Source organism: Oxyura jamaicensis, chromosome 33, assembly GCF_011077185.1.
Source record: "Oxyura jamaicensis isolate SHBP4307 breed ruddy duck chromosome 33, BPBGC_Ojam_1.0, whole genome shotgun sequence".
NCBI lineage: Eukaryota > Metazoa > Chordata > Aves > Anseriformes > Anatidae > Oxyura > Oxyura jamaicensis.
In genome coordinates this window covers 1,375,876-1,388,347 of record NC_048924.1, presented here as the reverse complement: position 1 = coordinate 1,388,347, position 12,472 = coordinate 1,375,876, and the positions used below count along the sequence as shown (strand labels likewise).

The following is a 12,472-nucleotide window of genomic DNA, read 5'->3' as shown; positions in this document are numbered from 1 at the left end:
TTCTGGGATTAAAAGCTCTGCCCTGCTGCAAGCCTGCTAACAGCTGGGGAGGTTGCTCCGTGCGTGTGCTTTACTCACTGATCTGAGAGATGCCCAGCTGATTTCATCTGGGCAGTCTGTCATAGTTTCTCTTTCCAACCATACAACAGCATCTGGCTGCTTTCTGAGCTCACAAAAGCAGTGAAATGCCTTTTTTCCTTCTTACAGTGTTGCCGGTTTCTGTGCAGGTAGAAAGCCCAGCTATCTCTGCTAGAGCTGAGAGTGCTTCAGCCTCTGCCTCCTGCTCTCTGCAGGGCGAAATGCATAATATTTAAATATATTTACAATATTTAAGCACACTTTACACTTTTTTATCTAATACTTTATGCAAATGCTCCTTTGAGGGCTTCTGCCACCTCTGCTTGCTCTCAGCCTCTGCATTTCTCCCCTCCTAGTGAGCTGCCCTGACGTCCCTCTCCAGCTCGGAGGCCCAGCTGAAGGCCGTGTTGCCCCTCTCGGGGGGTTCCTTCGGGGCTGCGTTGCAGGACACAGCCTCCCACCGCCCGCCTCCCCCCTGCAGTGTGGCTGCACCGCCGGGATGCGACTGTGGACATGTCGCTGCAGTAACGGGGCTGAGATCATCAGTGATGCAGTCTGTCCGCGGGTGTCGGGGGTTTTCCAGAGGAGGTAAGTTCTGTTACTGTCTTTATGGAAACTGAAGCAGGGGAAGGGTGAGGATTTGGATGCAATAGGGCTTGGGAAGAAGGCTGCACGTGGGGGGGAGCTTTCTAAAGTTCCCCAGCATTTAAGCTGTATTTGCTTCCCATTTTCCATCAGCTTTTCAGCAACTACAAAAGCTAAAACCCTGCTCTGAGGTTGATTGAAATCTTTACCCCGTGTTTAAAAGGAATTAAATGGCACAAAATCATTATGGGCTGGGCTGAGTCTGTAGCTCCACCGGGCACGGAGGGGCGAGGTGTAGGGCTCCCATCCTGGGAAGACTTCGGTGCACGTGGGAAGCCTCGTTGGATTGACTGGGAGCGTAAATGGCTTGATGAGGTTATAAAGGTCAACCCCCCCCCCCCACAGCAGAGAGGCTAAGAGGCTTCCCAGGCTCTCCATGGAGATGGAGGGGGCTCTGTGCTCTAGCACTGGAGCATCTGCAGCCTGGGGAGATGTGTGTAGTGTGGCCCGGGAGCTGTTTCTGCTCAGCTGGGGGTTGCTGCAATGATGCTGTCGCTGCTGGAGAGCTGAGCAGGGCCTGGACTGCTCCCAGGAGGAGAGGGAGGACAAGGAGGTGTAACACCACCCGGCAGCTGCTGGTGTCCAGCTTTGAAGTGTTCCCGGGCACCTCGGGGCAATCAGTGATGTGTTTAAGAGGATTTAGGAACCGATAGTAGTAATGAAAAGTTTTCAATTAGCTTTACACAAACTGCTAGAGCGTCTTTGCTTAGTCAGTGCCCTCTAAATGGTGGTGTTTTTGTTTTACTTTCACCTGGGGAGTTCCTGGGAGGAAAATTGTTTGGTGCTCCACCCTGCCTTAATGAAGACATCTAACCCAGGAAGCGCCCGAGTCTTGTGCCTTGCTGGCAGCCAGCTGGGTCGTAAACACTCTGCGTTGGCTGGAATGGCCCCTGCTCCTTGCATGCGGGCACAGGGAAGAAGAGCTCTGCCTCTCCCTCGGTGGTGCTTTGGAGAGAGGTTTCTAAGCCTCCTCCCTGCACAGCTGCAGCTGCGCGTGGAGAATTGACGCACTGAGGGTTACGGGAGGGCAGCGATGTGCAGTCCCTGGGTTTGGAATGAAGGGCTGGGTTCCACCAGAGGATGGAGGGCTTGACATCTGCCTGTTTGAGACCCTTCTAAGTTTTGACGTTTCGTAGAGTTACAGAATGGCTCGGGTTGGAAGGGACCTTAAAGATCATCTGGTTCCAATCCCCCTGCCCTAGGTAGGGATGCCACCCACGAAATGGGGTTGCCCAGGGCCGCATCCAGCCTGGCCTTGAACACCTCCAGGGACGGGGCATCCACAGCCTCTCTGGGCAACCTGTGCCAGTGCCTCACCACCTCTGAGTGAAGAATTTCCTCCTAACCTCTAATCTAAATCTCCCCTCTTTTAATGTAAAACCATTCCCCCTTGTCCTGTCATTATCTGAGTGAGCAGAGTTGCTCTCCGTCCTTTTGATAAGCCCCCTTCAAGCCCTGAAAAGCTGCAAGGAGGTCACCGCGGAGCCTCCTCTTCTGGAGGCTGAACAGCCCCAGCTCTCTCAGCCTTACTGCATCGGAGAGGTGCTCCAGCCCTCTGATCGTCTTCATGGCCCTCTGGACCCATGCTAACAGATCAACTCTCATTGGAGTAGAGACAAAGTTAACCCTTCTTCTCCCCAAAAAGAAGCAGTCACGTGGTGCTGGTTGTTGCAATGTCGATTTATTGGAGATGCGAGACTAAAACTAGGATAAAAGCCATTAACGAGCATTGCTGGCTAACTGCGTGGTATTAGAAGTAACTCACTGCATCCTCTTTCTTTCCCAGACCTCAGATGGGGTAAATACACTTACACAGGCAGTTTCCTTTGCTACGTATTGAAAGATTGGAAAGGTGATTGATACTGGTCTGATGTGTTTGAGATTGGGTCTGAATCCCATGAAAGATCACAGAGGAGTTTTGTGTCCTGGGGGCCAGACCTTGTGATGGATCAGCCCCTTTCATACCTGATAGCAGACTCTGGTGCCCGGGCCCTTCAGTTAAGGTGGTATTTATGGCATCAGATGAGCCATACCATTTAGAAAAAACTGAAGGAAAAGGAAAGTTGAGGATTAGTTGCAAAATATGAGTATGAAGCAAACAGCCTCCAAACAGCAGCAGCCACTGAAATCTATCCTCTGGGGCAAACACTGGGATTGGTACAATGTGTAGGAAACATGCAAGCCAGGCAATTTTGGGTGAGTTCTGCTGATGCCAGGGGGGTATCTGTAAGCTAAAAGGCCAGCTGATAGAACTAGGCTGATCTAGGGTGGGAGCTGCTAAAACAAGTGAATAAAGCTGAGTAAAGCCCTAATGAAAATGCTCATAGGTAGAAGCTGTACTGCCTCACACTTCATTTTGATCCTGGAACCTGTGGAAAGACCAGGGAACGACACCGAAGGCATCGTGTTTGAACTGCGTAATGGGAATGATTATGAGCACAGAAAAGCCCTCTTTGCCTTTTGTATCCCCGTGCATAGAAAATGGGTGTGCGGAGTGGGGGAGCTGGGTGCACGTGCTCCGGCGCTGGCCAGCTGTTGCCGTGCGTGTCGCTTCGTTTCCAGCCCTGCCATTCATCTGCAGCTCTTTACATGTTGCTCCTGGCCGCCTTGGTCATGGACACGAGCTTCACGTGGGAGCTCCTTGTGCTCCCACTCCGAACAGCTTCACCGCAGCCCCCGGCGCTGCGGCTCACGCTGCTGTTCCTGCACGAGCTTCTCTTGGCAGACACTTGGGTGCTGGCAAAACTGGGGTCTGGGCTGTAGGCGAGACCTCCCTGGGAATGGCGGACAGCTGCAAAAGGCAAAGCAAAACTGAGTTTCAGCCGAGGGGATTCCTGGAGGAAAGGCAGGAGTTGAATGCTCCAACTTACAGATGTTGACGGGGAGGCCTTCTTCTGCACGAAGCCTGTAGAGAGTGGGAAAAGGTTATCCATTATTGAGCTGCCTTCAGCTGCAAAGCCCCGTTAGCCTCACCTTTGAGCCTGGCCCCCCTTTGTCCTGCTCTCTGTGCACCAGTGGTAGGACTGATGGGAAGAGCTGCACTGGGGCTGCGAGGCTGACTTGCAGCACGGCAGCTCTGAAGTAGCAAAATAGCTCTGACCTTTTTTTTTATTTTTTTCCCCTTTTGACACATGGATCTAAAGTAGCTTGCCCAACCATGCTGATGTCTGTCACTCACCTGCTCTCCTCGCCCTCCAGCAGCTTTCTGTAGGTCGTGATCTCGATGTCCAGGGCCAGCTTGACGTTCATCAGCTCCTGGTACTCGCAGAGCTGCCGGGCCAGGTCTGCCTTGGTTTGCTGCAGAGCTATTTCCAGCTCAGAGAGTTTGCACTTTGCGTCCTTGATGGATGTTTCCCCACACTGCTCAGCATTGGCCACAGCGGTTTCCAGTTTGCAGCGCTGCAAGGAGCAAGACACAGTCAGTCTTCAATGTCTCTTGGTATTTTCAGACATAACGCATTATCTAGAGGTAAAGTCTGGTTGTGCATTCAGCCCAACAGTAAGATGGACATGCAGTCCTCCCTGGCAGAGGTTTGAGGGAGCTGCATGTGCAGTTTCACTGCTTCCTTGTGCTGCTCACAGGGGATGGGATGCTGTCACTGCAGCTGCCTTCAGGCAGTGCCTGAGCTGGGCTTTAATGCAGCCCCAGCCAGAACAGCGAAGTCCTGGCTACTGAGCATCCTTTGCAGGCTTTTACAGCACCGTTTAATTTTGTGCCAGGAGCCCACCTGGAACAGCAATTCCTCATCACTAAGCTCTTCCCTGGTGAAACAAACAGACCTGGGTGTGCTCACCTGGTCCTTGGCGCTCCTGACGTCTCCGTTCAGTTTCTGGATGATCCGTGTCAGGTCAGTTATTTCTTTTTTCGTCTCTCGCAGGCTATCAGCGTTTCTGCCTGCAGTGACTCGCAGCTCCTCAAACTAAAATGCCCCAAAGACATTGTTGTGTGTCTCAGAAAACACATGTTTTGAGTTAAATCAGAGCATATTAGGAGCGTGGGGGTGTTTCTCTGGTTTTTAAGAGAGAAATTGCATCCGAACCCTCCCTCTGGCAGTTTTTCTCACCTTGCTTTTGTACCAGGCTTCTGCTTCTGCCCGGCTCCTGCAGGCAGTGTCCTCGTACTGAGCCTTGACATCAGCAATGATGCTGTCCACGTTGAGATCTCGGCTGTTGTCCATCTGTACAATCACCTGAGTATCTGAGATCTGAGTCTGCAGCTGGTGGGTTTCCTGGTGGTGACAGTGAGATGCTGCTTCTGCTGTGCTCCCAGACCAGCCCCACACTGGTGTGTCATGCACATCATGCAGCTTGCTCCCCCTTTGTGGTGACCAAGCAGAGATGAATTGCTGGGTCTCCTTGTTCACCGGGAGGGGTGACCTCTGCCCTGCATTACCCTTTCTTCCCCTCTCCGTTGGGACAAACAGCTCCAGGATCGGACTGTGAAATGCAAGCAGTGGCTTCTTGGCAAACAACGGCAGGGGCAGGGGGGCTTCTTACCTCTTCGTAGAGCATTCTCAGAAAGTCAACCTCTTCTTTCAGGCTTTCCACCTTGGCCTCCAGCTCTGCTTTGTTTAAGAAAAAACAGTCTGCATCCTGAAGTCACGTTGGGGAGAGAAGAGGGAAGTTCGTTAGCGAGAGCAGACTCGGGGCTACCCTTGGGGTAAGGGACTTTTGGTGCTGGTACCATGACGGTGCGCCAGCTCCCAGTTACACAGTTGCTGCTGATTTGAGTTCAAGCAAACCTGAGCACCAGTTCCTGTTTGTACTTGTTTTGAGTGCTGTTTTTGGGAAATAAATCTCTGCGTGCACCCCAAAGACCAAACCTGGGCAGGAAGGTTCAAATGGCCCCTTGCTCACCTTCTTCAGGGCAATAAACTCCTTCTCAGCACAGATCCGCTGGCTGCATTCATCTTCATACCTGCGTGGGAAAATGGGAGATTCTGAGTTCAGTGCAATTACATCCTTGTTTGGGATTCTGCAGGCCTTATTTCAGCGAAACTCCTCCTTTTTTTTTTTTTTTTTTTTTTTTAACTTTTCCCTAGATGATGTTTTGGGATGCTTTGTTCTTGTTTCGTAGCCCATGGGAAAGCAGACATTTTCAGAGAGGTTTCGGTGTTTTTACAAATTTGTAGAATTGTTTAGGTTCAACTTCTGCATCAGAAAACAGTTGCTTAACTATTCTACATGTTAATTCCTTGAATTAGGAAAGAGACAGAGAACCTGGAAGGGACACACCCTGTTTTCTCCATCTCCGTAAACTGGTACTGTGTTTTATATACTAGGATGCTGTCAGATCTCTCCACCTCCCCACAGGTTCTCTGGGAACTATGTCCTATCATGAAAAGTTGATGATCTCTGCCTCCTTATGAACCTAGAACAACATTTTGAGCCTTACACTCACATTGCTGTTTTTCACTTACATTTTCTTGTTGGTTTCCAAAGCCTCTTGTGCTGCTTTCAGGTCTGTTTCTAACAGGGCTCTGTTGCACCCCAGTGCTTCCAACTGCTTCCTTGAGTTACCGATGTAAGCCTCTAGCATGGGCATGATGATATTCCTGCACTGTTTTTGACCCTGCAGAAAGCTCCACTTGGTCTCCAGCACCTCATTCTGTTGCTCCAGTAATCGAACCTGAATCCCAGAAAGCAAAACAGGAAACGAGATGAGGGCTAAGTGCTTGTGAAAGCCAGTGGCCACGCAACAGCCGTGAAATGCATGGTCCTGCTCCTGGTGCCTTTAAATACAGCGTTTCCTACTCCGGTGTTCTTTTGTGCATATGCTTTTTCTGGGTAACTGATGTGGAAATGCACAAAACCCTAAATGCTTCCAGAAAGGGAGAATTTGCAACAAATTAGGAAAATGTGGAGGCAAATGGGAAGGAACTGGAAGGCTGATGAAGCCATTCTCAGTTTGTTCCCTCCCTGCAGCCAGGCCTAGAGATCAGAGCAATAGTGCCAGTACATCAAAGCTTCCCTGATGGCAGTAAGACTGTATGGCTTGATGAACACCTTGGTGTTCAGTTTTGAAAGTTGCCCTCAATGTCTATAAAGAGTTGTATTAAAGATTTCTTGCCCCGTTACATGCTAGACACCTCCCTTGGACCGCTGCGCCTGCAAACTGGAGCTGGGGAGGGTTTCTCTGCTCACCTTGTCAATGAAAGAAGCAAATTTGTTGTTGAGGGTCTTGATCTGCTCCTTCTCTTGATATTTCACTGTTTGCATGTTGGGATCAAATTCCAGTTTGAGTGGCTGCAGCAGTTGCTCGTTAATGGTGATGGGTGTGATGGAGTGCGGCCTGGAGCCTCCACTGACCCTGTAGCCAAAGGCAGCCCCTCGGTAGCCAAATCCCACGCTGGCTGCACCAGAGCCATATCCACATCTTGGAGGAGGACATCTTCCAACAGCTATCCTGGGCTTGGAGGATGCCGCGCCATTGAGACTCCTGGTGCTGAACGCCCCCAGCCCACGGGGGCCCGTGCCGCTGCCCCAGTGCCACGAGGCACTGCTGAAGCCGCGTCGGTGCCGGGGCAGAGCGGCGGAGGATGAGCTGAAATTCCGAGCGGCGCGGCCGGAGCTGATGCCGTAGGAGCGGCAGGACATGGTCACTGGTGGGAGAGGATGGGTGCAGGCGATGTGCTGGCAGCAGATTCCCGCGTGCAATTCCCTCTGACCGCAGCGGAGCACCTTCTTCCTTTTATTTGCACGGAAAATGGGGCGAGGCTACATGAAACTTCCACGAAATGTTTACGATGCAATGAGTTTGAGCTACTTAGCATACGTTGTGCTTACCAGCAGAGAAAGCAGCATATTTGCCCCACCGAGGTCTGAAGAGTGGTGTTAAGTCAGAGGGGCCATATTTAGGTCTTGTGTAAGAGCGGTAGAAAGCAGGCAAGTTCTGCTGGATGTTTCCTGCAGGTGTAAAAATTCCACCTTCGCCTTTTTATAGGTTTAAAATGTACCTTTCAAAATGCAAAGTGCTTCCCTGTCAAAGGAGGTATTTACATTTTGCTGGTACCTCAGCTTACTAGTAAGAGCTTTGAAGGAGAATGTGATTCAACCAGATGTTTACTAAATAATATCAGTAATAAATTTGAATTCATTGAGAATTAATGAACAAAATCTTGCAGGCAGGTTAGTGGTAAACAACTATGTTTTGTTGGGTTTGCCTATAAAAAGGTAACACGATGCCAGACAAAGATCTTTGGGACCAAATGTGTTTCTCAGAAAAGGTGGCTTTTCTGCAGTTTGCTGCAAATCATCCAATATGGTGATTTACTGGGGGGGACTGCTGATCAGTTGAAACTGAGACCTGCGTTTGGAACGTGGTAGCTTTAGCAGATGCTCTTGCTGGCCAAATGCTCAGCAACCCGGCCTCTCCTCCCCTTGTTGCTCAGCTTTGAGGTTGGGTTCCCACCTGCTTTGGGGCAGGGCCAGGCTTGGTCCTTTGCCTCCTACGTTGGGCGAGCGCCCTCATTGTGGCGTCGGGGCTCGGATTCTTCCTGGTTTTGCTGCTCACACGCGTGTGCATCGTGTCCAAGGCCTTGGAAGGACGGGGATAGCGTCAGGGCCGGCGTCACCGTGTGGGAAGGCGGCGTGTTTGGTAGGGGCAGGGTGGAAGTTTCAAACGAATGGTTTAGTTTTGTTTACTCCATTTTTCCCCTTCCCTGTTCAGTGGTTGGTTGCAATTGCAAGCCAAAATTACTATCCTTGCTGGACAGCTCGACTCCAGAGCCCAGAGAGGTTTTTACAAGGATGGTGCATGAGGAGATCTAGAGGGAATCTTGTGATTCTAGGCTGCCCTCAATCCTCCCTCGCCAGACCTCGTTGCTGCAGTTTGGATTGCCAGTTTGGACTGTGGACGTATTTAATGGCTCCTTGGTGGCATTTCTTCTCTCTCCGTTGTCTGAATACCACTTTTTCCCTCATCCCATCCCATGAAACGCTTTCTCATTTTAGTGAGACGAGCAGCACTGAATGCAACTTTAGAGCACTTTTGGTCAGAAACGTGAGGACAGGGGTTGTGGAGCGCTGGCCTCGCAGGCTGCCCATCCCAAAAGGAGAGAGGGGCACTGCATAAAGCTACAGATTCTCGAGTACAAAAGGAAAAAGCAATTGAAATGTTGTTGAACTTACTCAAAAACAGGAACAAAACAACAACAACAACAAAATAAGATGTTTTGAGCTAGCTCAATTAAACCAAGCAGTGCAAATTGGCTTGAGCAGGTTTAGAATTAGATGTTTGGATGATTCCCTGGGGAAACAAATCTATAGGTATTTGTTTCTTCTTTCTTCCTGTTTTTTATGGGATTAGGTCAGGGATATGATGTTATTGTCCTTATTCATGCGAGGTCTTGGGGGCAAAGTTAAGTGCCTGAGTGCACTGGGAGCTTTTGACTTTGCAAGGCATTTGGGCCCATAAAGGCTGCAAAGTACTTTGGGAAGTGTCACCTCCAGGGACATTGGGTCTCAGGGGGGTTGCTGCAATTACAGAGATGGTGGCAGCTCATCAATCAGACTGAAAGGTGGTGGTGGGCTGGTGGACTTAGGTGCATTACTGTTTCTTCCTTGTAAGCCTCTTGCAGGGTTGGGCCAGCACCCACCTGCTCTCCTCGCCCTCCAGCAGCTTCCTGTAGGTCGCGATCTCGATGTCCAGGGCCAGCTTGACGTTCATCAGCTCCTGGTACTCGCACAGCTGCTGGGCTGTCTCCTGCTTCGCCTTCAGCGCCGCCTCCAGCTCGGATAGTTTGCATTCTGTATCCTTGAAGGCCACTTTCCCCTGCTCCTCAGCTTCAGCAATAGTTCCTTGCAGTCTGCATCTCTACAGGTAGGAGATTTTCATTACTTCAATGTAATTGCACATGCATCGAATAGTTCAGAGATGTTGAATCTGCCTGTGCATTCTTCCACCTGCACTTTGCCATATTTTCAAACTCTATAGATAAACCTCTGACTCTAGGACAATTTACTCTAGCTTGTGCATTGTCTTCTTGCTGCAGGTTCATACAGATGGTAGCTCAGTTATTAGTAGCAGTAATAGACTGTTTTGCTCTGTGCCCTGTATTATCAGCAAGTCTGAGAGTCAAGCAGCTGACATGTATTTCATCAAAACTGGGTTAATTACTCCCTTTCTCTAGCGGAGGAGTTTTGGAAATCCACAGCCTGGGAATTGTGATTGGCACATTATTGTCCCTGAGTCATCCTTACCTGGGCTTTGGTGTTTTCACATTCTTCAGTTAGTCTCTGAATCACCCAATTTGGCTCCATAATTTCATTTGTTGAGTTACGCAAGCTGTTGTCATGTTTGCCAGTGGCTTCTCTCAGTTCCTCATACTGAGGAGAGAGAAAATGCAATGAAAATAAATACCAGAGCAGGGAGATGAGTCAGAGATGAAACTGCTATGTGATTCTGGGACCGCAGTCCCGGATCTTGAGCTTTAAGGCCAAAACTTTTGTCACTGGTGGACACAAATGACTCATTTACCCATAGCAGCTCTGTGTGTGAAGGTGTTAGCAAACAAACACACATTAGGAAAACATAGCAGGTGGCTAAGAACACAAACAGACCTTTAAAAATCCCATTCAACCCAAATTAGGAAATCTGAAGAAGCATGGCATCTGGCAGAAGTGGGGCATAAACACTTCTCACCTTGCTGTATGACCAGGACGCTGTCAGCCCAGCTCCTTTTGGCAATGTCCATGTATTGATCTTTGGCATCATCATTGATGTCACCCATGTCCAGGCCTCGGCTGTTGTCCATTTGCACAATAACAGAGGTGTCTGGAATGGCACGACCTGAGCAGTGTCCTAGGGGCAATGGGAAGATTACCAATTGTCTGCACCACAGGTGCTTTTCCAGTATATTTCCATGGCACGGATACAAGGAGATGTCTACTCTGTGTACCCCAACATGAGGCTCACTGCAGAAACCCAAAGAAGAATTTTCTGCCTTAAGCTCTCTGGTTTCTGCCTCTACCATCAAGTTGAAACAGATTCCTTAGGATTTTGCCCAGTGCAACAGTAATGTCTTTGAAATCCGGAGTGTTAGTCTGATGTATACATGAAACACCAAAAATCTCGCTGAACTTAAGTGATGGGTTGTGGGAGCCAAACTCTGTGATCCTCCTCAAGAGACATGAGGTGGAGGAAAAGGAAAAAGTAAAGCCGTTACTGCTTGGCAGAGGGACTCCACCTTGGCTTCCAGCTCAGCTTTGTTCATGTAGGCACAATCCATGTCCTGAAGCGCGTCAGAGACGGTTTTATGAATCGAAAGGGCATTCTCTGTAATGCCAGCACGTGATGGCATTACAAACTCCTAGCACTGTTCTTTTCAAGGACATACGTTTTACCATGTTATTAAATTGATTGCTTCTCTCATCATCTTAGGCACAAGATAAAAATTGCTCGACAGAGAAGAAAAGGAAAGGTCCTGACCAGCTGGGGTATACAAACATCCCAGAAGACCATGCTGAACTGGAACCGACTCACTTAAGGTGGGATTCAACTCTTTTAATTAAATCTTCACAAAAGTTGGCCTTTAGGTCCCTCTAGAGTCTCTGGAGAGTGAGAGGCAGTCTCTCACCTGCTGTCTTTCCAGCAATATTGGCTGCTGTTCATTCCAAAAGCCTGGAAGAAGAGTTTGAGTTGGTCTGAAATGCTCTTACCTTTTTGAGCATAACAAACTCATTCCCTGCATGTTTGCCTATTAGTTTCCTCTTCATACCTTCAAGGGGAAGAAAACCAATAGTTTTGCTCCTGGTTATTCAGCCTAAGCAAGAATATGGATCTAATCCTCCTCCACCACCTCCAAATGCTCAGCTTCCCCATGGAAACCAACTGTTGTCACAAGTCACAGTTTTGCAGGCTAGTGACTTGAGCTGCTTTTAAACGCACACCTATTGTTCGGTTATAGGCTGTGTTTCTAATTTGAATGGGAGGGAATCCTTGATCCTATAAAAACTGCATTTGCAAACCTCTTTTTTTATAGTAAGCATGTAAGAGAAAAGCTTAACCAATCATTTGATACGTGCAGGGCACTAGGAGTACAAAAAGGAGCACTGCTTTGTTTTACATCAGGGGAAAAGAAGAGTTTGAGTTGAACTCTTGGGAATGTCGTAGGTATCTAAAGACAGGCCAACTCAGCTTGCTATTACATCAACCTTTAGCCAGAGTTGCTCCTTTTCTGAACCTAATTCTATAATTTACACTTTTATTTCTTTCCTTTGACCTCTGTGATTTTGTTAGCCTCAAGAACAGTCTTTTAATTCGCTTGGGACAGGAGATGGACCTGTGCTAGGGTTCTGCTGGCCTGTGACTACAAGCAGAAAGTAGCTGCAGCAAAGATGGGTGTGAGAGCAGGAGAGAGCCATGGATGACAAATTTCCAGCTCAGACCTTTGTACCAGCCAGGGAAAACCAAAGACAAAGACTGAATACATTGAGATGGTGGTGGAGTGAGTGCATTGATCCCACCAAGAGAAATGTCCTGGGTACGGATTAGCTTACAGCAGAACTGGGTTTGGCTATTGCTTTCTTGTGAATTTGCTTGGCAAATCCCTGTGAATATAATTTTGGAATATACATATATTAGAAAAGGAGGTGGGTGCAGAGTGATGATGACAAAAGAAAAGCATGCAAGTCTCTTCTATAAAATGAAATAAAGTATTTTCAGTCCCATCTTCCCCGAAATATTGAAGGGCTATGTGCCATGGGTGGGAACCTTCTTAATTCTTTTGCCTCCAGTGGGATAACAGTG

The 12,472-nt window shown here is 48.8% G+C and overlaps 1 protein-coding gene and 1 long non-coding RNA gene across 2 annotated transcripts; one reads left to right on the top strand and one right to left on the bottom strand.

The window, feature by feature from the left end:
- On the top strand, window positions 1-4,869 carry LOC118155561. Its single transcript, XR_004745913.1, has 4 exons — window positions 1-227; window positions 435-666; window positions 3,922-4,141; window positions 4,602-4,869. It is a non-coding gene; the product is annotated as an uncharacterized LOC118155561 (long non-coding RNA).
- On the bottom strand, window positions 2,819-7,449 carry LOC118155557 (keratin, type II cytoskeletal cochleal-like). Its single transcript, XM_035308883.1, has 9 exons — window positions 6,868-7,449; window positions 6,144-6,352; window positions 5,581-5,641; window positions 5,221-5,316; window positions 4,788-4,952; window positions 4,518-4,643; window positions 3,902-4,122; window positions 3,590-3,628; window positions 2,819-3,534 (listed from the first exon to the last, which is right to left on the bottom strand). Exons 1-9 carry the CDS (start codon window positions 7,318-7,320, stop codon window positions 3,309-3,311), a joined length of 1,596 nt encoding a protein of 531 aa, XP_035164774.1. The 5' UTR covers window positions 7,321-7,449; the 3' UTR covers window positions 2,819-3,308.
- Window positions 7,450-12,472: the final 5,023 nt, after the last annotated feature.

Coding starts and splice junctions, on each gene's coding strand:
- LOC118155557 (XM_035308883.1), bottom strand. CDS start 7,320: ATGTCCTGCCGCTCCTACGGCATCAGCTCCGGCCGCGCCGCTCGGAAT. Junction 4,644..4,787: donor AAGCCTGGTACAAAAGCAAG/GTGAGAAAAACT, acceptor GGGGCATTTTAG/TTTGAGGAGCTGCGAGTCAC. Junction 3,629..3,901: donor CTGGAGGGCGAGGAGAGCAG/GTGAGTGACAGA, acceptor CACTCTCTACAG/GCTTCGTGCAGAAGAAGGCC.